We start from the raw sequence: 26,648 nt of genomic DNA, 5'->3' as shown, positions 1-26,648 counted from the left end.
TATGTCAATCTCTCGATCTCTCCATCATACCCGCTTCCTTGTTCTGTCGTTCTTCATCTTTGGCTCCCTCCTTCACCCTCTCCCAGCGGCACATACACGTCAAAACACACACGCACGCACGCACGCACGCACATCAAAACACACACAGTGTGTCCAGTGGGAGCACTGTGTGTTTTATCACCGACCGGCAGCATTTCCATGGATCTACTGGACGGATGAATCACACTGCTAAATGTCCAGGAGAGAGGGATGAAAGGCGAGGAGTAACAAAACGGGAAAGGATGAGAAGATAAGCTTGCGCTCCATGTCTAAAGCCCCTGAACAGCGCTCGTTGAGAACAGAACTCTGTTACCAAGACAACTCCCAAAGCCAGACAGACAGTGCATGCTAAAGCTCTCTCTGCTGCTAGGCTAAATCCTGTTTTTAACTGGGCCAACACTCCAGGACCATCGTAATAAGCACATTGTCCCAGTCCACACAAACATCCAACACTTCCTTCTCCTCTTGAGACGTTCTCCTTTGAAAGCTATCCACGGGCTAATGTGGCTATGCTGACCAGTTCTGGCCTGTTAAGGGGCTTAACTTGATGTTGAGACTTTCAGAAACAGGGAGCTTTATTCTCAATGAGTTTCTTCCTATACAATTTTAATGGTAGGTTTATTTGAACAGTGAGAGACAGAATAACAACAAAAAAATCCAGAAAAATGCATAAATTGATTTGCATTTTAATGAGGGAAAAAAGTATTTGATCCCCTGCTGATTTTGTACGTTTGCCCACTGACAAAGAAATGATCAGTCTATAATTTTAATGGTAGATTTATTTGAACAGTGAGAGACAGAATAACAACAAAAAAATCCAGAAAAATGCATAAATTGATTTGCATTTTAATGAGGGAAATAAGTATTTGACCCCCTCTCAATCAGAAAGATTTCTGGCTCACAGGTGTCTTTTATACAGGTAACGAGCTGAGATTAGGAGCACACTCTTAAAGGGAGTGCTCCTAATCTCAGTTTGTTACCTGTATAAAAGACACCTGTCCACAGAAGCAATCAATCAATCAGATTCCAAACTCTCCACCATGGCCAAGACCAAAGAGCTCTCCAAGGATGTCAGGGACAAGATTGTAGACCTACACAGGCTGGAATGGGCGATTATTCGCAAATGGAAGAAACACAAAAGAACTGTCAATCTCCCTCGGCCTGGGGCTCCATGCAAGATCTCACCTCGTGGAGTTGCAATGATCATGAGAACGGTGAGGAATCAGCCCAGAACTACACGGGAGGATCTAGTCAATGATCTCAAGGCAGCTGGGACCATAGTCACCAAGAAAACAATTGGTAACACACTACGCCGCGAAGGACTGAAATCCTGCAAGGTCCCCCTGCTCAAGAAAGCACATATACAGGGCCGTCTGAAGTTTGCCAATGAACATCTAAATGATTCAGAGGAGAACTGGGTGAAAGTGTTGTGGTCAGATGAGACCAAAATGGAGCTCTTTGGCATCAACTCAACTCGCCGTGTTTGGAAGAGGAGGAATGCTGCCTATGACTCGAAGAACACCATCCCCACCGTCAAACATGGAGGTGGAAACATTATGCTTTGGGGGTGTTTTTCTGCTAAGGGGACAGGACAACTTCACCGCATCAAAGGGACGATGGACGGGGCCATGTACCGTCAAATCTTGGATGAGAACCTCCTTCCCTCAGCCAGGGCATTGAAAATGGGTCGTGGATGGGTATTCCAGCATGACAATGACCCAAAACACACGGCCAAGGCAACAAAGGAGTGGCTCAAGAAGAAGCACATTAAGGTCCTGGAGTGGCCTAGCCAGTCTCCAGACCTTAATCCCATAGAAAATCTGTGGAGGGAGCTGAAGGTTAGAGTTGCCAAACGTCAGTCTCGAAACCTTAATGACTTGGAGAAGATATGCAAAGAAGAGTGGGACAAAATCCCTCCTGAGATGTGTGCAAACCTGGTGGCCAACTACAAGAAACGTCTGACCTTTTATTTTATTTCACCTTTATTTAACCAGGTAAGCCAGTTGACAACAACTTCTCATTTACAACTGCGACCTGGCCAAGATAAAGCAAAGCAGTGCGATAAAAACAACAACACAGAGTTACATATGGGGTAAACAAAACATAAAGTCAAAAATACAACAGAAAATATATATACAGTGTGTTCAAATGTAGTAAGTTATGGAGGTAAGGTAATAAATAGGCCATAGTGCAAAATAGTTATTTAACCAGGTAAGCCAGTTGACAACAACTTCTCATTTACAACTGCGACCTGGCCAAGATAAAGCAAAGCAGTGCGATAAAAACAACAACACAGAGTTACATATGGGGTAAACAAAACATAAAGTCAAAAATACAACAGAAAATATATATACAGTGTGTTCAAATGTAGTACGTTATGGAGGTAAGGTAATAAATAGGCCATAGTGCAAAATAGTTACAATTTCGTATAATACTGGAATGATAGATGTGCAAAAGATTATGTGCAAATAGAGATACTGGGGTGCAAAATAGCAAAATAAATAACAATATGGGGATGAGGTAGTTGGGTGGGCTAATTTCAGAAAGGCTGTGTACAGGTGCAGTGATCGGTAAGCTGCTCTGACAACTGACGCTTACAGTTAGTGATGGAGATAAGAGTCTCCAGCTTCAGAGATTTTTGCAGTTCGTTCCAGTCATTGGCAGCAGAGAACTGGAAGGAATGGCAGCCAAAGGAGGTGTTGGCTTTGGGGATGACCAGTGAGATATACCTGCTGGAGCGCAGACTACGGGTGGGTGTTGCTATGGTGACCAGTGAGCTAAAATAAGACGGGGATTTGCCTAGCAGTGATTTATAGATGACCTGGAGCCAGTGGGTTTGGCGACGAATACGTAGTGAGGACCAGCCAACAAGAGCGTACAGGTCACAATGGTGGGTAGTATATGGGGCTTTGGTGACAAAACGGATGGCACTGTGATAGACTACATCCAATTTGCTGAGTAGAGTGTTGGAGGATATTTTGTAAATGACATCGCCGAAGTCAAGGATCGGTAGGATAGTCAGTTTTACGAGAGCATGTTTGGCAGCATGAGTGAAGGAGGCTTTGTTGCGAAATAGGAAGCCGATTCTAGATCTAACTTTTGATTGGAGATGCTTAATGTGAGTCTGGAAGGAGAGTTTACAGTCTAACCAGACACCTAGGTATTTGTAGTTGTCCACATACTCTAGGTCAGACCCGCCGAGAGTAGTGATTCTAGTCGGGTGGGCGGGTGCAAGCAGCGTTCGGTTGAAGAGCATGCATTTAGTTTTACTAGTGTTTAAGAGCAGTTGGAGGCTACTGAATGAGTGTTGTAAGGCATTGAAGCTCGTTTGGAGGTTTGTTAACAGTGTCCAATGAAGGGCCAGATGTATACAAAATGGTGTCGTCTGCGTAGAGGTGGATCTGAGAGTCACCAGCAGCAAGAGCGACATCATTGATATACACAAAGAATAGAGTCAGCCCGAGAATTTAACCCTGTGGCACGCCCATAGAGACGGCCAGAGGTCCAGACAACAGGCCCTCCGATTTGACACATTGAACTCTATCTGAGAAGTAGTTGGTGAACCAGGCGAGGCAGTCATTAGAGAAACCAAGGCTATTTAGTCTGCCAATAAGAATGCAGTGGTTGACAGAGTCGAAAGCCTTGGCCAGGTCGATGAAGACGGCTGCGCAGTACTGTCTTTTATCGATCGCGTTTATAATATCACCTATGTGATTGCCAACAAGGGTTTTGCCACCAAGTACTAAGTCAAGTATTTGACCCCTCTGCAAAACATATTTCCCTCATTAAAATGCAAATCAATTTATAAAAATGTTTACATGCATTTTTGTTGTTGTTATTCTGTCTCTCACTGTTCAAATAAACCTACCATTAAAATTATAGACTGATCATTTCTTTGTCAGGGGGCAAACGCACAAAATCAGCAGGGGATCAAATACTTTTTTCCCTTACTAAGTATTCAGACCATTTACTCAGTACTTTGTTGAAGCACCTTTGGCAGCGATTACAGCATTGAGTATTCTTGGCACATCTGTATTTGGGGAGTTTCTCCCATTCTTCTCTGCAGATCTTCTCAAGCTCTGTCAAGTTGGATGGGGAGCGTTGCTGCACAGCTATTTTCAGGTCTCTCCAGAGATGTTAGATCGGGTTCAAGTCCGGGCTCTGTCTGGGCCACTCAAGGACATTGAGACTTGTCCCGAAGCCACTCCTGCGTTGTCTTGGCTGTGTGCTTAGGGTCGATGTCCTGTTGGAAGGTGAACCTTCGCGCCCAGTCTGAGGTCCTGAGCGCTCTGGAGCAAGTTTTCATCAAGGATCTCTCTCTGTACTTTGCTCCATTCATCTTTGCCTCAATCCTGACTAGTCACCCAGTCTCTGCCGTTGAAAAACATCCCCATAGCATGATGCTGCCACCACCATGCTTCACCGTAGGGATGGTGCCAGGTTTCCTCCAGACGTGATGCTTCGCATTCAGGCCAAAGAGTTCAATGTTGATTTCATCAGACCAGAGAATCTTGTTTCTCATGGTCTGAGAGTCTTTAGGTGCCTTTTGGCAAACTCCAAGCGGGCTGTCATGTGCCTTTTACTGAGGAGTGGCTTCCGTCTGGCCACTCTACCATAAAGGCCTGATTGGTGGAGTGCTGCAGAGATGGTTGTCCTTCTGGAAGGTTCTCCCATCTCCACAGAGGAACTCTTACCTGTCAACTTCTAGCGAATATTTGTTTTCATTTCAACAATTTACTATCTGTGATGTGCTAGATGCCTTGCTTAAGATTGATGTAAACAAAATCCACTGGAGCTGATATGCTTTATCCATTTTTGCTGCAGCTCTCTGCCCCCGATTGCTGAATTATTAACCCATATTTTTTACCTGACAATTAGATCTGGTACTATCCCCAAGGTTTGGAAGGCGGCCCATGTACTCCCCCTTCAAAAAGGTGGTGACCCTTGTGGCCTAAATAATTAATCTGCCTATTTCTAAACTTTCTTGCCTAGCTAAAATATTAGAATCCTTGATTAATTATTTCCCACTAGTAATTACCAGTTGGAGTGGATTCTTCTGTCATGTGTGGTAAATTCCCATTTGGTTACCAACGCAGCATTATGCTGCGTTCACGTGCTAGTGGAAACTAGGAAATCCCCAGCACAAGGTGCACCTGTGTAATGATCATGCTGTTTAATCAGCTTCTTGATATGCCACACCTGTCAGGTGGATGGATTATCTTGGCAAAGGAGAAATGCTCACTAACAGGGATGTAAACAAATTTGTGCACAGAATTTGAGAGAAATATGCTTTTTTGTGCATATGGACAATTTCTGCGATATTTTATTTCAGCTCATTAAATCATGGGACCAACACTTTACATGTTGCATTTATATTTTTGTTCAGTATATTAGTTTCCAGGTAAGAAATGACAAATTCACAGCAACAAGTTTCCATTAACTTAATGGAAAATGCACAATAACCTTTTTACAGTGCAGCTCATTACTGACACATTCTCTTACAACGTTTGCAGAACAGACAGTGTAAAAGAAGGTGCTTAACTCGCTTCGGTATAACCATCAAACACTTAAACTGCTACAACACTTCCACTGACGGTTGGCACAAATGCACATATATTTGACCATGCCCCCAAATATACTAATGTGTCCCACCAGTTTATTGCGTTGCAGTTCTTGACCCAAACCGCTGCGCCTGGCACCTACTACCATACCTCGTTCAAAGGCACTTCAATCTTCTGTCTTGCCCATTCACCCTTTCAATGGCACACATACACAATCCATGTCTCAATTGTCTCCAGGCTTTAAAATCCTTCTTTAACCTGTCTCCTCCTCTTCATCTACACTGATTGAAGTGGATTTAACAAGGGACATCAATAAGGGATCATAGCTTTCACCTGGATTCACCTGGTCAGTCTGTCATGGAAAGAGCAGGTGTTCATAATGTTTTGTACACTCCGTGTATGTTCCAAGCAATAAGTATGAACCTGCTGGCACTGCAAAAACATTGATGCACTGCAAAAACATTGATGCACTCCCAACCAAGAGGTTGCAAGTTCAAATCCCCAAATAACTCATGTATACACTACGACATCAAGTGTCCTTGAGCACTGCTAGTTTAACGTGAATGTTACATTGATGGTGATAATTGGACAATTATTTACTTGATTCTGGGCAGCTTTTAGCAAACTGCAGAAATGCATTCTTGCCAATAAGTCTGTGGCCCATATCTCTTTTACACTCACAGATCTGGTGGTGTAGCTGCACTGTAGCAGGACATTTCAGGTATTTAAAGGTTAGGAGTACAAATGCCATTTAAGGCTAAATCCCAATTATGGTCACAGCACAAAATTATACAAGATTCTACAGTAATTGAAATCAGAATACAGCAGCATACAGTCATTTTATAGAAATAACACCTTCAAGTTATTGTATATAAAGTATTTACTTTATTTTTACTGCAACTTTACGCAAAGTGCAGAAGTGTATTCTTGGCAATAAATATATAGCCGATCTCCATTATGTCCACAGAACTGGTGACGCAGCAGGAACTTCAGGTAGCTAGCAACCAAAAGGTTGTGTGTTCGAATTCCAAGTGAGATTGAGTCCCAAGTAATCAGCATACAGCATCATACTGTCCTTTCACATTAACAACTTAATTTAGCTGTCAAAATACAGCATCGTATTCATGGTAATGTATCAAATGTTGACATACATATTTCACTTGAAATCGTGTTTTCACATGCTCACGTTGTCACGTGTAGTATCATGTTATCACATGTTGAGATTTTGCATCCCCACGTTGTCACATTTATTTCACATGAGATCATGTTCTCTAACATGTTGTCATGTGTAGTTTTTTGTTATCACATTAACTTCACATTAAATCACATGTGAAATTCATGTGTTTTTTTCTGTAAGGGCTGCTCTATACACACACACACACACACACAGCTGGAATAGTGGAATGCTTTTAATAAAGAACCTTAGACATCAAAGACTTGAGCTTACGTTAGTGGACGTGGGCGTGTGTGTGTGTGTGATGCCGGAGGGCATCTCAGTGCGAGACGAGAAGAGACACACGCAAGTGCTGCAGAGCACTGTTCACATCACAGCCATCTGATCCACTCAGCGTCACGTCACCACACACACACACACAGGTTCTCTAAACTAGAGCTGGAGTGGTTTCTAGGATCCATCAGATAGAGATGCCCTCTCTATCCCCTCTTTAATTAATGTATTCACTCATTTATCTGATCCCTTCTTCCTCTCAGGCTCCTCCACTCATCTCCGTGATAAGAATCTCTCCTCACAGGTGGACTGCAGGAGGAGGGAGGAAAGAAGGAGAGGGGAAATGGAGAGAGGACGGGATCTCACGGAGCCTAAGGCAGGTAAATAGTATTCTCCACACCTTGTTATCATGTTATACGCGTGTTAACGCACACATGCACACACAGACCAGGGGGTCAAGCGCTCAGAGAGGACAGACAAACTCAGCACTGTCTGGCTGTCACACACACACACGTATCAGGGAGCAGGAAATGGGGCAACTCCTCTGGGACTTCTGCTCTTTACTGTACGGAGTTACCATGACGATTACATTAGCCTTCTACCACATACACCCACCACACAGGAATTCTAATGAGATGTGTGTGTGTCACTGCCTATTGGGATCCCAAGCCAAGGAAACTGTCAGCCTCAATAAAGACAACGCATCTGGAAAAAGAAGGGGGCAACCTTAATAACAAAAGCTAAAAACAGCACACTTCTAGTTTTAGAAACCTGAACATGTTTACAGACCGACTTAAACCTATCTGAAAGATTAAGATAGCCGGAAGAAGACTACTGTGATTGTCAACTTCATCAAAGATAAAGGTGTCTACCCAAATAAAAGACAGAGTTTTTCCGCAAACATACATCCATTTTAATACAACGATAATAGGCTAGAGGAAGCTGCTTCCCCACAGATCAAATCAAATCAAATTTTATTGGCCACATGCACTGAATACAACAGGTGCAGACATTACAGTGAAATGCTTACTTACAGCCCTTAACCAACAGTGCATTTATTTTTAACAAAAAAGTAAAAATAAAACAACAACAAAAAAAGTGTTGAGAAAAAAAGAGCAGAAGTAAAATAAAATAACAGTAGGGAGGCTATATATACAGGGGGGTACCATTGCAGAGTCAATGTGCGGGGGCACCAGCTAGTTGAGGTAGTTGAAGTAATATGTACATGTGGGTAGAGTTAAAGTGACTATGCATAAATAATTAATAGAGTAGCAGCAGCGTAAAAGGATGGTGTGGGGGGGGGGGGGGGGGGGGGGGGAGTGCAAATAGTCCGGGTAGCCATGATTAGCTGTTCAGGAGTCTTATGGCTTGGGGGTAGAAGCTGTTGAGAAGTCTTTTGGACCTAGACTTGGCACTCCGGTACCGCTTGCCGTGCGGTAGCAGAGAGAACAGTCAATGATTAGGGTGGCTGGAGTCTTTGACAATTTTGAGGGCCTTCCTCTGACACCGCCTGGTATAGAGGTCCTGGATGGCAGGAAGCTTGGCCCCAGTGATGTACTGGGCCGTACGCACTACCCTCTGTAGTGCCTTGCGGTCGGAGGCCAAGCAGTTGCCATACCAGGCGGTGATGCAACCAGTCAGGATGCTCTCGGTGGTGCAGCTGTAGAATTTTTTGAGGATCTGAGGACCCATGCCAAATCTTTTCAGTCTCCTGAGGGGGAATAGGCTTTGTCGTGCTCTCTTCACGACTGTCTTGGTGTGTTTGGACCATGATAGTTCGTTGCTGATGGGGACACCAAGGAACTTGAAGCTCTCAACCTGTTCCACTACAGCCCCGTCGATGAGAATGGGGGCGTGCTCAGTCCTCTTTTTTTCCCTGTAGTCCACAATCATCTCCTTTGTCTTGGTCACGTTGAGGGAGAGGTTGTTATCCTGGCACCACACGGCCAGGTCTCTGACCTCCTCGCTATAGGCTGTCTCATCGTTGTCGGTGATCAGGCCTACCACTGTTGTGTCGTCGGCAAACTTAATGATGGTGTTGGAGTCGTGCCTGGCCATGCAGTCATGGGTGAACAGGGAGTACAGGAGGGGACCAGCTAATGGAAGAACAGACATCTTCTAAACAAAGTGAAAATTCAATCATAAAAATAACAAAATCAGATAGGAAACTGTGATTAGACAAACAAAGGAATACAAAAGCAATTTAGGTCAAAAGAGTTTATACTAACAAAGGAAATAGAAAGTCTAACAGAACAGATAGATGGCAATAAAAACTAACAGAGGCTCAAAATAAATTAGAGGAAAAACCAAAAGAAATGGAGAAACTTATTCAAGAAAGATCAAGTGTAATATATTATAAAAATAAAACTGGTTGGAATATGGGGAAAAATGCACAAAATTCTTTTTTAATCTTCAACATAGGAATGCTACCAAAAAGAACTTAATGAAACTGGTTAAAATTGACGGAGTCACCCATGATTCACCAAATGATATTTTGAAGGAGGAAACAAAGTACTTTAAGCATGTTTTCTTTTCAGTCGCCTCCATCTCCTCTAACTGAAGCTAATTGTAGAGATTTTTTTTCTATTGATAATGTAAAATTAACTGCCATACAGAAAGACTCATGTGAAGGTGAAATTACAGAGGAGGAACTTCTGGATGCAATTAAAGACTTTAAGTCCGGGAAAACTCCAGGGTTGGATGGCATACCAGTCGAGGTATACCAAACCTTTTTTGATATACTAAGAGGACCGTTATTAGCATGTTTTAACCACTCCTATGTAAATGGTAGATTATCTGACACTCAAGAAGAAGGTCTGATCTCATTATTACTGAAACAGGATACAAATGAAAAATATAAAGATCCAGTCCATTAAAAAAATTGGAGGCCCCTTACACTTCAGTGTTGTGATGCAAAAATTCTAGCAAAATGTATAGCTCATAGAATTAAAAAGGTATTGTCGGATATTATTCATTCTAATCAGACAGGTTTTTTACATGGAAGATACATTGGAGATAATATAAGGCAAGTATTGGAAACAATAGAACACTATGGAAAATATGGGAAACCAGGCCTGCTATTCATAGCAGACTTCGAAAAGGCATTTGATAAAGTACGACTGGGGTTTAAATATAAATGCCTGGAGCATTTCAATTTTGGAGAACCTCTTATAAAATGGGTCAAAATCATGTATAGTAACCCTAGCTGTAAAATAGTAAATAATGGCTATTTCTCAGAAAGTTTTAAACTGTCAAGAGGAGGGAAACAAGGTTGTCCACTATCGGCATATCTATTTATTGTGGCCATCGAGATGTTAGCTATTAAAATCAGATCCAATAATAATATCAGATGATTAGAAATCCAGGGCTTAAAAACAAAAGGTGTCATTGTACGCTGATGATTCATGTTTTCTTTAAAATCCACAACTTGAATCCCTCCACAGCCTCATAGAGGATCTAGATAGAAAATGTAACTTCTCTGGATTACAACAAAATTATGATACTCTCAAAAATACAACTTTTAGATTACCGTGTAGTTTACCAATAAAATGGTCTGATGGTGATGTGGATATACTCGGAATACATATCCCAAAGGAAATAAATGATCTCACTTCAATACATTTTAATAGAAAGTTAGCAAAAATAAATAAGAGCTTGCTACCATGGAAAGGTAAATACCTGTCAATTTGTGGAAAAATCACCCTGATTAACTCTTTAGTATTATCCCAGTTTACCTATTTGCTTATGGTCTTGCCTACGCCTAGCAAACAGTTTTTTAAATTATATGAGAAAAAAATATTCAATTTTATTTGGAACGGCAAGCCAGACAAAATTAAAAGGGCCTATTTATATAATGAATATGAATTCGGAGGACAGAAATTATTAAATATTAAAGCATTAGACCTATCACTAAAAGCTTCAGTCATACAAAAGTTATACTTATATCCGAGCTGGTTCTCAGCAAATTAGTAAGATTGTCTCACCCAATGTTCAAGAATGGCCTTTTTCCCTTTATTCAGATTACAACCACTTATTTTCAGTTATTTGAAAAGGAAATCATCTCCCAAATATCACTATTTCTAAAACAAGCCATAGAAAGTTGGTTGCAATTTCAATTTAATCCTCCAGAAACTACAGAACAAATAATGCAACAAATATTGTGGTTAAATTCAAATATACTAATTGACAAAAAACCTTTATTTTTGGACAGAATGTTTAAAAAAGGTATAATCTTCGTAAATGATATCATCGGTAGGACTGGTGGAGTTATGTCGCACATGCAGCTAACAAAAACATATGGAAATGTCTGCTCTACCCAAAATTACAACCAAATAATTGCAGCCTTACCGCAAAAGTGGAAGAGGAAAGTGGAAGGGGGAGAAAGTAAGGAACTTGTCTGTCGGCCTTGCATTAAAGAACATAATTGTTTAAGGAAAACTGTGATAAATAAAAAAGTATATCAGTTTCACTTAAGGACCGAAGGATTGACAGCTGTCCCATATAGATTGCAAAATAGTTGGGAAGAGATTTTTGACGTACCGATCCCATGGCATAGTGTTTATGAACTGACATGCAAAAACATTTGAATCTTTCAATTTAAATTATTATATAAAATTCTTGCTACCAATAGAATGTTATTTATATGGGGGATACAATCTTCCCAGCTCTGCAAATTTTGCTGTGAAGAGACAGAATCATTAGATCATTTGTTTTGGTTTTGTCCATTTGTAGCTTGTTTTTGGACACAGGTACAGGAATGGCTAAAGGATTGCAATATTTACCTGGAGCTAACCTTGCAGATAGCATTACTGGGTGATCTGAAAAGTCATAGTCAATCGATCAATAATATAATAATACTTTTAGCAAAAATGTTTATTTTTAATTCACAATCTGTAGAAGCAATGAGAATAGAAAGGTTCAGAACTTTTGTAAAACATCACAATACGGTTGAAATATATATGGCAAATAGAAATCCTATATGGATGGTGTTAAGAGATAGATGGGAGGTATTGAATGGAGTTGAAGGATGGGACTAATAACAAATAACAACAAATAATAACAAGATAACTAATAATGTAAGCATTCTGTGTCCATAATAAGTATATAGGTTGTATGTTGGGAGCTTTTGGGAAAGAGCACAGTTAGAAAGATATGGCATATAGAAGCAAACCGGATGGACATCATGAACATGATCGGAGAGGTTGAGTAGAAGAAGTTCAGGAGCAAAAACAAATAAAATATAATTATTGTAAAATTGACTGTGTCCATAAGGTGTAGATAGTAAGTATAGGCTGGAAGTAGAGGCCTGGGCATTGTTGTTCACTAATTTACCCCAAGTAGGGAAAGTATGGCTTGGTTGAAAAGTAATAAAGGGGAGTATATATATTTAAAAAATGGGGGATTGGAAGTGATGCAGACAACTACATTGATGGAAGTTACAGTCTATCTGCAATAAAAGAAAAGAAAATAATAATAAAAAAGAAAAGGAAAAAAAGGGAAAAAAAACAAAGGAATACCTTGAAGACTAGGGAGCAGAGGAAACATTAATGAAAAAAGAAAAAGGGGAGACTGGGCTGGGCTGTGCTGATAGAGACATCTCCTGAGCAGGTAAATAGAGGTTTGAAAGAGAGCGATAGAAAGAGAAAGTGAGAGAGTGATAAAGATCTGCGAGTATCTGCCCCATTAAGAGCACTCACTGATGAGGAATGGAGAAAGTGAAGAAAATAAGAAAAATACATTTCCAGAGGATAAGTCTATTCCATTCCATAGCCGTGGTAATCAGGTTCAATGTACATTTTCCTGAGAGGCTTTACATCCTTCCTCTCCATTAAACAAAACAATCACGTAAAAAGAGCAGAGACCCTAACATGGGAGGCAGGTTCTTTATGGTCGAGATGGCCAACCATCTCTCTATCCCCCTCCCCTCTCTCTTTCACACTATTACTGTACGCACAGTAAGAGAGAGGAGAGGTGAGGAGGCGGGAAGAGAAGAGGAACTTGTATAGAGAGGGGAATAGAACGAAGGAAATAAAGAGATATAGTGCCTTGCAAAAGTATTCATCCCCCTTGCCGTTTTTCCTATTTTGTTGCATTACAACCTGTAATTTAAATGGATTTTTATTTGGATTTCATGTAATGGACATACACAAAATAGTCCAAATTGGTGAAGTGAAATGAAAAAACTAACTTGCTAAAAAGATTCTAAAAAAATAAATAACTGAAAAGTGGTACGTGCATATGTATTCACCCCCTTTGCTATGAAGCCCCTAAATAAGATCTGGTGCAACCAATTACCTTCAGAAGTCACATAATTAGTTAAATAAAGTCCAACTGTGTGTAATCTAAGTGTCACATGATCTGTAACATGATCTCAGTATATATACACCTGTTCTGAAAGGCCCCAGAGCAACACCACTAAGCAAGGGGCACCACTAAGCAAGAGGCACCACCAAACAAGCGGCACCATGAAGACCAAGGAGCTCTCCAAACAGGTCAGGGACAAAGTTGTGGAGAAGTACAGATCAGGGTTGGGTTATAAAAAAATATCTGAAACTTTGAACATCCCACGGAGCACCATTAAATCTATTATAAAAAAAATGGAAAGAATATGGCACCACAACAAACCTCCCAAGAGAGGGCCGCCCACCAAAACTCACAGACCATGCAAGGAGGGCATTAATCAGAGGCAACAAAGAGACCAAAGATAAACCTGAAGGAGCTGCAAAGCTCCACAGCGGAGATTGGAGTATCTGTCCATAGGACCACTTTAAGCTGTACACTCCACAGAGCTGAGCTTTACGGAAGAGTGGCCAGAAAAAAGCCATTGCTTAAAGAAAAAAATAAGCAAACACGTTTGGTGTTCGCCAAAAGGCATGTGGGAGACTCCCCAAACATATGGAAGAAGGTACTCTGGTCAGATGAGACTAAAATTGAGCTTTTTGGCCATCAAGGACAATGCTATGTCTGGCGCAAACCCAACACCCCTCATCACCCCGAGAACACCATCCCCACAGTGAAGCATGGTGGTGGCAGCATCATGCTTTGGGGATGTTTTTCCATTGGCAGGGACTGGGAAACTGGTCAGAATTGAAGGAATAATAGATGGCGCTAAATACAGTGAAATTCTTGAGGGAAACCTGTTTCAGTCTTCCAGAGATTTGACACTGGGACGGAGGTTCACCTTCCAGCAGGACAATGACCCTAAGCATACTGCTAAAGCAACACTCGAGTGGTTTAAGGGGAAACATTTAAATGTCTTGGAATGGCCTAGTCAAAGCCCAGACCTCAATCCAATTCAGAATCTGTGTTATGACTTAAAGATTGCTGTACACCAGCGGAATCCATCCAACTTGAAGGAGCTGGAGCAGTTCTGCCTTGAAGAACGGGCAAAAATCCCAGTGGCTAGATGTGCCAAGCTTATAGAGACATACCCCAAGAGACTTCCAGCTGTATTTGCTGGAAAAGGTGGCTCTACAAAGTATTGACTTTGGGGGGGTGAATAGTTATGCACGCTCAAGTTTTCTGTTTTTTTGTCTTATTTCTTGTTTGTTTCACCCCAAAAAATATTTTGCATCTTCAAAGTGGTAGGCATGTTGTGTAAATCAAAATGATACAAACCCCCCAAAAAATCCATTTTAATTCCAGGTTGTAAGGCAACAAAATAGGAAAAATGCCAAGGGGGGGAATATTTTCACAAGCCACTGTAGTTGCGATGTAGAGGCGTTAGCTAAGTTTGAGAGGTACTCCGTGTAACCTCCTACAGTAGCTGGAGGGGTAGAACTGATGGTGGGGGAAATTAGCATATTCTCTCTTTCTACCACACATTTAACAGAGCAGCCTCCTCATTGCACTGCTTTCATAGGACCCCAAACTACAGCAGAAAGTTTAATTTAGGAATGATAATTAATTCACTTATTCATCAGGCTCCATTTCTTGCAGATTACAGAGAGAAGACACACACACACACACACACACACACACACAATAACAGTTTTAGTCTTTGGTTAAACTTCCACTAATCTTTCCCACTCAAGTGCTGCACTCAGATATAGTCAATTAAAAACAGCCACTGATAAGAGTAAAATATTTCAATTCACAACAGTGTAATGTGATCCATTCTCTTCACTGGAGTGGATTTATAATACAACAGTTAGCCGAGGGGGGCTGGAGTAATCATGTTTATGAAGAAGAAGAAATTGTAATTTGTTCATTTTAAAAGGAACATGTTTCAAGTGAAGGTACCCTAAAGTTCACTCTCCACTGTATACAGTCCAATGTAATTGTCCATTGGGTATTCACTGTATGAATAGCGTGAGTTTTTGTGCAAACCATTTGCAATGTCGATTTAATTCAATGAAGGAGTGAGAAAGGAGAGAGGGAGAGGAGAGAGGTCAATATCCCTCAGTGCTGTGGGTGTTTAACCCTTTCCACTTCTGGGAATTAGCCTATATGGATAGGGCCACATTTAAATGTTTCTTAAAGAAGAAATATGAAATGCATAACCATGGTAGCAATTGAAAGGGAACAGTTTGGAGATAATGGGAAAATTATTAGACCAAGGGTGAGTACATAATAGTTCACCTGACAAAAGACTGAATCCAAACATTACACTTGATTTTATGTACTCTGGACACATCCAGTTACGTGATAAAACTCTAGACCACCTTTACTCCACACACAGAGATGCATACAAAGCTCTCCCTCGCCCTCGATTTGGCAAATCTGACCATAATTATATCCTCCTGATTCCTGCTTACAAGCAAAAACTAAAGCAGGAAGTACCAGTGACTCGCTCAATACAGAGGTGGTCAGATGACTCGGATGCTAAGCTACAGGACTGTTTTGCTAGCACAGACTGTTCCGGGATTCATCCAATGGCATTGAGGAGTATACCACCTCAGTCACTGGCTTCATCAATAAGTGCAGACGCCGACGTCGTCCCCACAGTGACCGTATGTATATATCCCAACCAGAAGCCATGGATTACAGGCAACATCCGCACCGAGCTAAAGGCTAGAGCTGCCGCTTTCAAGGAGTGGGACACTAATCCGGACGCTTCTAAGAAATCCCGCTATGCCCTCAGACGAACCATCAAACAGGCAAAGCTTTAATAAAGGACTAAGACTGAATCCTACTACACCGACTCTGACGCTCGTCGGATGTGGCAGGGCTTGCAAACCATTACGGACTACAAAGGGAATCCCAGCTGCGAGCTGCCCAGTGACGCGATCCTACCAGACGAGCTACAATGAGCATCATAATTCATTGGACAGTGACCATTTTTTTGTTATTTTGGTTCTGTACTCTAGCACTTTGAGTTTGGAATGATACAATGACAATGAGGGTGAAGTGCAGGCTGTCAGCTTTAATTTGAGGGTATTTTCATACATATCAGATGAACCGTTTAGAAATGACAGCACCTTTTGTATATGGTCCCCCCATTTTAAGGTACTACAAGTATTTGTTAAATTGGCTTCACAGATGTGTGTCGTTAGGCAGGTGATTCATTTGTGTCATTAGTGAATGCAGGAGAGCTGTTGATGAATAGTATTGATTCTAGACTTTGCTATTGCCATTGGAGGTTGTTGTTGGGGTGTGACAACATGAGGAAGACAGCAGTGTCGATGCAAATGAAGCTGGCCGTCATAAGGCTCAGAAATGAAAATCAATCAATCAGGAACATTGCAAAAACCCTGGCCATGCCCAAGTCAACAATTTGGTTCATCATTAACAAGAAGAAAAAAACAAATCGGTGAACTCAATTATGTCAAAAGACCCGGTAGACCGAGGAAGACCACTGTAGTGGATGACCGGAGAATACTCTCTATGGTGAAGAAAACCCCCTTGACAACAGCCCAACAGATCAAAAACACTCTCCTGAATGCAGGTGTAGATGTGTCAAAGTCTACCATACGTAGAAGACTACACCAGCAGGACTACAGAGGGTACACTACAAGATGCAAACCACTGATAAGCCTGAAGAACAGAAAGGCGAGATTACAGTTTGCTAAAAAGCACCTAAAAAAGCCCCCAAAAATATTGTGGACAGATGAGACAAAGATTAACATGTACCAGAGTGATGGAAAGAGGAAAATGTGGAGAAAAAAAAGAAATGCCCATGATCCAAAGCAGACCACCTCATCCGTGAAACATGGTGGAGGGGGTGTTATGGCTTGGGCCTGTATGGCTGCCAATGGAACAGGCTCACTTGTCTTCATCGATGATGTGACTGCAGACAGAAGTAGAACAATGAATTCTGAAGTCTACAGAAATATTTTATCTTCTCAGATAAAACCAAATGCCTCCAAACTCATTGGACGGCACTTCATCATGCAACAAGAGAATGACCCTAAACATACTGCTAGAGCAACGAAGGGGTTTTTGATGGCCAAAAAGTGGAAAATCCTTGACTGGCCGAGTCAATCACCGGATCTGAATCCAATTGAACATGTATTTTACATGCTGAAGAGGAGACTGAAGGCAATAAGTCCCTGAAACAAGCAGGAACTGAAGATGGCTGCAGTACAGGCCTGGCAGAGCATCACCAGGGAAGATACCCAGCGTCTGGTGATGTCGATGCATCGCAGACTTCAAGCATGCAAAGGATATGCGACCAAATATTAACAATGATTACTTTATTCTACATTATGTTAAACTGTCCAATATTTTGATGCACGAAAATGGGGGGGGACCATGTACAAAACCTTCTATAATTTCTAAATGGTTCATCCGATATGTATGTAAATACCCTCAAATTAAAGCTGACAGTCTGCACATCACCCTCATTGTCATTGTATCCTTTCAAACTCAAAGTGCTAGAGTACAGAACCAAAATAACAAAAAATGGTCACTGTCCAATGAATTATGGTGCTCACTGTAAATGCCTTTTATGCTCGCTTCGAGGTAAGCAACACTGAAGCATGCATGAGAGCTCCAGCTGTTTGATCATGCGCTACGTAGCCGATGTGAGCAAGACCTTTAAACAGGTCAACATTCACAGACGGATTACCAGGACGTGTACTCAGAGCATGCACGGACCAACTGGCAAGTGTCTTCACTGACATTTTCAACCTCTCCCTGACGGAGTCTTTAATACCTACATGTTTCAAGCAGACCACCATAGTCCATGTGCTAAGAAAGCGAAGGTAAACTGCCTAAATGACTACCGCCCCGTAGCACTCACGTCTGTAGCCATGAAGTGCTTTGAAAGGCTGGTCATGGCTCACATCAACACCATCATCCCGGAAACCCTAGACCCACTCCAATTTGCGTACCACCCCAACAGATCCGCAGATGACGTAATCTCAATTGCACTCCACACTGCCCTTTCCCACCTGGACAAAAGGAACACCAATGTGAGAATGCTGTTCACTGACTACAGCTCAGCGTTCAACACCATAGTGCCCACAAAGCTCATCACTAAGCTAAGGACCCTGGGCCTAAACACCTCCCTCTGCAACAGGATCCTGGACTTCCTGACGGGCCGCCCCCATGTGGTAAGGGTAGGCAGCAACACATCTGCCACTCTGATCCTCAACACAGGGGCCACTCAGGGGTGTGTGCTCAGCACGACTCCAACACAATCATTAAGTTTGCTGACGACATAACAGTGGTAGGCCTGATCACCGACAACGATGAGACAGCACCTATAGGGAGGAGGTCAGAGACCTGGCAGTGTGGTTCCAGGACAACAACCTCTCCCTCAACGTGAGCAAGACAAAGGAGCTGATCGTGGACTACAGGAAAAGGAAGGCCGAACACGCTCTCATTCACATCGACGGGGCTGTAGTGGAACGGGTCGAGAGTTTCAAGTCCCTTGGTGTCCACGTCACCAACAAACTATCATGGTCCAAACATACCAAGACATTCGTGAAGAGGGCACGACAACACCTTTTCCCCCTTAAGAGACTGAAAAGATTTGGCATGGATCTCCAGATCCTCAAAAGGTTCTACAGCTGCACCATAGAAGAGCATCCTGACCGGTTGCATCACCGCCTGGTATGGCAACTACTCGGCATCCGACCGTAAGGCGCTACAGAGGGTAGTGTGTACGGCCCAGTACATCACTGGGGCCAAGCTTCCTGCAATCCAGGACCTATATACTAGGCGGTGTCAGAGGAAGGCCCCAAAAATTGTCAAAGACTCCAATCACCCAAGTCATAGATTGTTCTCTCTGCTACCGCACAGCACAGCAAGCGGTACCGGAGCGCCAAGTCTAGGTCCAAAAGGCTCCTTAACAGCTTCTAACCCCAAGCCATAAGACTGCTGAACAATTTATCAAATCGCCACCCGGACTATTTACATTGTCACCCCCCCCCCCCTCTATTTCTTGAACTGCATTGTTGGTTAAGGGCTCGTAAGTAAGCATTTCACAGTAAGATCTACACCTGTTGTATTCGGCCATGTGACAAATAAAATCTGATAAGACTGTTCCTGGAAGCCTCCCGAGTGGTGCAGCGGTCTAAGGCACTGCATCGCAGCGCTTGAGGCATCACTACAGACCCGGGTTTGATCCCAGGCTGTGTCACAACCGGCCGTGACCGGGAGTCCAATAGGGCGGCGCACAATTGGCCCAGCGTCGTCCGTGTTAGGGGAGGGTTTGGCCGGAGGGGCTTTACTTGGCTCATCGTGCACTAGCGACTCCTTGCGGTGGGCCGGGCGCCTGCAGGCTGATTTCAGTTGAGCAGTGTTTCCTCCGGCACATTGGTGCGGCTGGCTTCCGGGTTAAGCGGGCTGGTGTAAAGAAGCGCGGTTTGGCGGGTCATGTTTCGGAGGACGCATGACTCGACCTTCGCCTCTCCCGAGCCTGTTGGGGAGTTGCAGCGATGAGACAAGATCGTAAATGGATTGCAATTGGGGGAAAAAAGGGGGTAAAATACTAATAAAATACACCAAAAAAAGACTTCCTGGAAAATGAAGGGTTTAAATGAGAGGACTAACTGGTGCCTCCAAGTGGCCACACACACACACACACACACACACCTCTTCAAAGTGTGCACATTCCTAAGCAATTTCAATGCACTTTTATGACGACTCATAGAAGAGTCTTCAACGTTGACATGAGTTTTATGATTTGGAGATGTGAAGTTGACATTTGAAAGGGTGTTTGGCTTGCTTGTATGACATCAAAGCTGTATTTATTATAATCCTCAACGTCTTATCTTTCTAAATACATAGAGTGATCTTAATTTATAGCATTTCCCTCACTCAGACAACAAAAAATGTGCAAAAGTTGCCCAATTAGCGGGAGGGATGGGGGCAACTTCTTGTCAGGTGCGGTGCTCAAGTTCAGAAAGGCTGTCATTCAAAAGCCATACAGAGCCAGAGCTCTGACGTCATGTATAGCATGTTACTGTACAGCCACTACGTTCCAATTTAGGCGCTTATTACTGCCTAAATTTGCCATGTTCAACCCGTATACGGGTACGAGTGTAAAGGGCTACCACAAGACTGATAGTTGCTGTGGAGACCGAGAGAGAGGAGCAACAAAGGATGGAGAGAAGCAGAGGAACAACAACAAAAGAGGTAGAGAGTGATGGTTGAGGAAAACAGAGGAGAGGAGAAAAAAGGAAGGAGGGAGAGGTAAAAGAGAACAAAATAAAGAAGGAAGGATAGACAGAAAGAAATAACTAACAAAAAAGAGAGAAAGAAAGAAAGGACAAAGAAGAAGAGAGAAAGGAAAAGGGGAAAAACAACTGCAGGTTCTGCTAAAGGTGCGATGGTAGGCACTGCGTTGCCACGTTGTCATGGAGACAGTAACCAGGCGAGCGGTTGCCGTGTTAACGGTGTGTGTGTGTGAGCGAGAGCTCGGCGGCATGCGGCCGTAAATCTGGAGCAAATAAAAAGGAGGCAGCAGGTGCACGCCGTAAATGTGTGTGTATGTACACGTGTGTGTGTTAGAGAATGTTTGTGTGCACAAACACACATGCTTACACACCGATAGCAAGCGTGTGGGTGTGTGTGGTGTTAATGGTGTGATTCTGTGATCCATTGTTCTGTGATTATGACAGAAAGGACATGGCAAGGGACTGAAAGAACAGAGAGAACACACACGATACACGATGACATACAACACATTGCTGCACACACACTTAAAAACACACACACCGCAACACATACGAACTGCTGAAGGCTTTAGTTCTATTCCGAGGTGTATGAAGAACAAGCATGTTCTCTCTCTTCCTCCCTCCTTCTCCCTTCCCTCAGGGCAAGTGTTATTATTTATCACTTTGGAGTGATAATCTGGACTAAACACAGCCCTGGGCACACAGATAAACTCTACGGACACGCACATACACACTTCAGCTTTTTTAAACTCCCCACTTTCACAATAAATATTACTCTCTTCTCCCTTACTTGCTCATTCCCCCTCCCCCCCCCCCCCCCTCTCCTCCCTGCCAGGCCCCCTCCCTTCTCCTCTATTCCTTCCCTTTGCTCTCCGTCATGCTGTTTTAAAAGGTAGCCTAACTGAGCACAGGGGAGAAGAAAGGAAGAAGGAGACAGGAGAGGAGAGAGGGGGAAGGACACATGGGAGGAGAGAGGGAGAAAGAGACAGGGGAGGAGAGAGGGAGAGGGAGAAGGATACAGGGGATGAGAGAGGGAGGGGAGGAGAGAGTGAGAAGGATACAGGGGATGAGAGAGGGAGGAGAGAAGGAGAGAGGGAGAAGGAGACAGAGACACAGAATGAGCTCAGCATTGCCCTGGAATGAGCTCAGCATTGCCATTGCCCAGCATTGCCTTCTATGTCCGAAATAGCACCCTATTCCCTATTATATTCCCATAAGGCTCTGGGCCTGGTTTCGCAATAGCGATGGAACTTAAGCTTACGAGTGTTTTAACGATACATCGTTGCTATAATGGCAGAAGAACTCACGTGTTTCCCAAAACACCACATACGGAGAACTTTCACTAAGTGCGTCGTTGGAGCAATGGCAGCGCTGCTCTCGGATCAGCTTTCTCCATTCACATCTTCAATACTGACATGTTAAAATCGGCACTGTTGACGACAGATCAGCTCCTAGATCTATTATCCATGATGGCTGCAAATATTGAGGCCGATTATTCTAACGCTTACCCTATAATAATGCACCATCGTATATTTGGCACATCATTGCGCACATTGTTACACAGTAGCCTACAATTAGCAAAATATAACTCAATTGAATGGACATTAAATTGATCTCAATATGATTTAAATATATAGGCCTATGTAGGCCTAACCTATACTGTATTCATCTTTTAATGCAGTCACCTCGGTTTTCATTTGAAGCATATTTTTATCCTTTGCATGTTTGTAACAATTGCAAAGACATTGGCAACTTTGTGTTTGTAGTCAACTTCGTTCTGAAGTTATTGGCGGTCACAGAGAGACAGATAAACATCTTGATTCTATGTTTAGCTGAGATCTTCTGTGTATAAAGTGACGCAGAAGGGCAAAAAATTATTTAACGACACACTTAGCTGTTCGACGAGTGGTCTGAGGCAGTCTGTAAACAACGACCGTTTTCAAGTGCAACTTTAGTAACGATTAACGAAGATTCTTACAATGAACTTAGCCTTGAGATGCTTTAGGGAAACCGGGCCCTAGTCAAAAGTAGTGCACTATGTAGGGCAGGGGGTACTATTTGAGAAGGTCCGGTCACATACTGTAAATTTCCTAGGTGGCAAAGGTCCGGATGGATATTGTCATTTATCGCCATAGTAACAAACCCCCACCTCGCAACCCCAAACTGTTCAAACCCCTATTTTTGGCAGAGAGACATTTTGGCAGTTTTAAAGCCTATTTCCTGCAATTCTACACATGTTGCCATGTCTTATGTGTCCATATGATACCAGAAACATCTTTTTTTACACAGCTAAATAAATACAATATAGCTTCTAGACCTGACTGAGAACACCTGTGTGAACAACTAAACCCACCATTTGGAATACAGTGGCAATGTCTACCAACATTGATTTACAGTAAAAGAGAAAGCCTAATGGCATTCCCAACCCCTTTCCAAAACCCTTTCCCATCCCAAAACCCTTTCTATCCCCTTCTTCCCATTTCCATTCCCAACCTCCTCCACACTGACTCTCAACACAGGGGCCCCCCAAGGCATGCGTTCTCAGCCCTTTGCTGTACTCCCTGTTCACCCACGACTGCGTGGCTAAGCATGACACCAGCTCCATCATCAAGTTTTCTGATGACACCATGGTTGTAGGCCTGATCACTAACAACGACGAGTCAGCCTACAGGGAGGAAGTACAGTGCCTTCAGAAAGTATTCATACCCCTTGACTTATTCCAAAACATGTTTTTAATGCAGCCACCACTATGCTTGAAAATATGGAGAGTGGTACTCAGTAATGTTTTGTATTGGATTTTCCCTAAACATAACACTTTGTTTCCAGGACAAAAAGTTAATTGCTTTGCCACATTTTTTACGGTATTACTTTAGTGCCTTGTGGCAAACAGGATGCATGTCTTGGAATATTTGTATTCTGTACAGGCTTCCTTCTTTTCACTCTGTCAATTAGATTAGTATTGTGGAGTAACCACAATGTTGTTCATCCATCCTCAGTTTTATCCTATCACAGCCATTAAACTCTGTTTAAATTTGGCCTCATGGTGAAATCCCTGAGCAGTTTCCTTCCTCTTCGGCAACTGAGTTAGGAAGGACGCCTGTATCTTTGTAGTGACTGGGTGTATTGATACACTATCCGAAGTGTAATTAATAACTTCACCATGCTCAAAAGGATTTCCAATGTCTTTTTTTTCTTTCTTTTTTTTACCCATCTACCAATAGCTGCCCTTTTTTGGAAGGCATTGGAAAACCTCCCTGGTCTTTGTGGTTGAATCTGTGTTTTAAATTCACTGCTCGACTGAGGGATCTTACAGATAATTGTATGTATGGGGTAAAGAGATGAGGTAGTCATTCAAACATCATGTTAAACACTATTAATGCACACAGAGTAAGTCCAAGCAACTTATTATGTGACATGATGAGCACATTTTTGGGCTTGCCATAACAAAGGGGTTGAATAATTATTGATGAGACATTTCAGCTTTGTAAAAATGGCAAAAAACATAATTCCACTTTGACATCATAGGGTATTGTGTGTAGGCCAGAGACAAAACATATCAATTTAATCTATTTTAAATTCAGGCTTTAACAACAAAATGTGGAAAAAGTCAAGTGGTGTGAATACTTTCTGAAGGCACTGTAAGTGAACTGTCATTGTGGTGCCAGGACAACAATCTCTACCTCAAACACAGCAAAACAAAGGAGTTGATTGTTGACTTCAGGAAGCAGAGGAGAGGACACGCCTCAGTCCACATCGACGGGACTGCAGTGGAGAGAGTCCGCAATTTTAAGTTCCTCGATGCACATATCACCGAGAACTTGATATGGACCAACAACACCACCACTCGTCAAGAGGGCGCAACAGCGCCTCTACTTGCTAAGGCAGCTGAAGAAATTCGGCATGCCTCCTCTCCAAATACTACCGCTGCACCATCGAGAGCGTCCTGCCCGGCTGCATCACTGCCTGGTATGGGACCTGCTCCGCCCACGCTCGCAAGGCCCTCCAGCGAGTGGTGAAGACGACCCAGTACATCACTGGGGCCGTGCTCCCACCCATTCAGGACATCTACTCAAAACGGTGCCTGAGGAAGTCCAGCAGCATCATCAAGGACCCACATACCCCAGCCACAGACTGTTTCCTCAATTACCGTCGGGCAGACGGTATCGGAGCATCGGGTCTCGGACCAACAGGCTCAGAAACATTTTCTATCCACAAGCAATCAGACTGCTGAACACTGACCACCTGCACTGACTCTCCACACCTTAGCACACATGCACACACCCACACGTAGAGTACATTCATGCTACACACACACACACACACACACACACATCACGACTGTTGCTACTAGACTTGTATTTATTATTTCTAAATACTGCACAATTTAAAGACTTATCCTCCAATCCCCCCGTCCTCGACACACGGGTAAATAAATTGTTCCTTCATGTATTTATACATGTTTTATTCTATTTCACTATTTACTCTTATCTTTTATTATTACATTATTGAGAGGGAACCTTCAAGTAAGCATTTTGTTGGACGTTGTATACCATGTGTATTCTGTACATACGACTAACGAAACATGAAACTTGAAAACTCCTTCACATTCCTAACTCCTTCCCAACCCTTTCCCCATCCGAAACCCTTCCCAGCCCTTCTTCCCATTTCCATCCACTTTCCCAACCAATTCCCAACCCCAGTACCTGAAGGCCTCCAGGACAGTCCTCTCAGGCAGACGAGGAGCCACTCTACTGAAGGCTGCTCTAAAGTCCTCCAGCTTCAGGAAACCACGACCTGCAGAGAAGAGAAAACACAGGGGTCAACACAGAGAGACACACACACACACATTGTACGTACGCACAGGCATGCATGTGCACATATACGCATGGGCGCACACAAACACTGCTCCCACAGGCAAAGACAGAGAAAAAAAGTGGTAGAGAGAGAAAGAGAGCTGAGTTGGCTGTGGAACAGAGACATCCTGCCTGTCTGAGATAGAGCTACAGTGCCTTCAGAAAGTATTTCACATTTTGTTGTGTTACAGCCTGAATTCAACATTTAATAAATATATAATTTTATTCTCACCCATCTACACACAATACCCCATAATGACAAAGTCAAAAAAAATAACATGAAGTTTGTGTAAATTTATTGAAAATGAAATACATAAATAGTTAATTTACATAAGTATTCACACCCGAGTCAATACATTTTACATTTTGCAGACGCTCTTATCCAGAGCGACTTACAGTTAGTCAATACTTTGTAGAATAACCTTTGGCAGCTATTACAGCTGTTAGTCTTTCTGGGTAAGTCTTTAAGAGATTTCCACACCTGGATTGTGCAACATTTGCCCATTATTCCTTTCAAAATTCTTAAAGCTCTGTCAGATTGGTTGTTGATCATTGCTAGACAAATTAGGACAAAAAGTTAATTGCTTTGCCAAATGTTTTTGGAGTATTTTAACAAAAGTTAATTAAATAAACATTTTTGCTAAGAGTATTATGATATTATTGATCGATTGACTAGGACTTTCCAAATCACCCAGCAGTGCCATTTGCAGAGTTCCAGGTAAAAACAAGCTACATATGGACAGTACCAAAACAAATGCTCTAATGATTCTGTCTCTTCGCAGCAAAATCTGCAAAGCTGGGATGGTTGTATACCCGATTTACAGTGGGGAGAACAAGTATTTGATACACTGCCGATTTTGCAGGTTTTCCTACTTATAAAGCATGTAGAGGTCTGTAATTTTTATCATTTTTCCATATAAATTTTTAAGTAATTAATTTGCATTTTATTGCATGACATAAGTATTTGATACATCAGAAAAGCAGAACTTAATATTTGGTACAGAAACCTTTGTTTGCAATTACAGAGATCATACGTTTCCTGTAGGTCTTGACCAGGTTTGCACACACTGCAGCAGGGATTTTGGCCCACTCCTCCATACAGACCTTCTCCAGATCCTTCCGGTTTCGGGGCTGTCGCTGGGCAATACGGACTTTCAGCTCCCTCCAAAGATTTTCTATTGGG

General features: G+C 42.6%; 1 protein-coding gene across 1 annotated transcript in view; it reads right to left on the bottom strand.

The window, feature by feature from the left end:
- efcab11 (EF-hand calcium binding domain 11) overlaps window positions 1-26,648 on the bottom strand; it is a gene marked incomplete at its 5' end in the record, with an annotated part of 91,413 nt that overhangs the window by 43,311 nt on the left and 21,454 nt on the right. Inside the window, one exon of the mRNA XM_084181923.1 lies at window positions 25,316-25,406. Coding sequence (XP_084038049.1) covers window positions 25,316-25,406 — 91 coding nt within the window. The remainder of the gene's footprint in view (window positions 1-25,315; window positions 25,407-26,648) is intronic.

The sequence above is a fragment of the Coregonus lavaretus genome (genome assembly GCF_964263955.1).
Source record: "Coregonus lavaretus genome assembly, chromosome: 18".
NCBI classification, from domain to species: domain Eukaryota; kingdom Metazoa; phylum Chordata; class Actinopteri; order Salmoniformes; family Salmonidae; genus Coregonus; species Coregonus lavaretus.
This window is presented reverse-complemented; position numbering and strand designations above follow the sequence as displayed.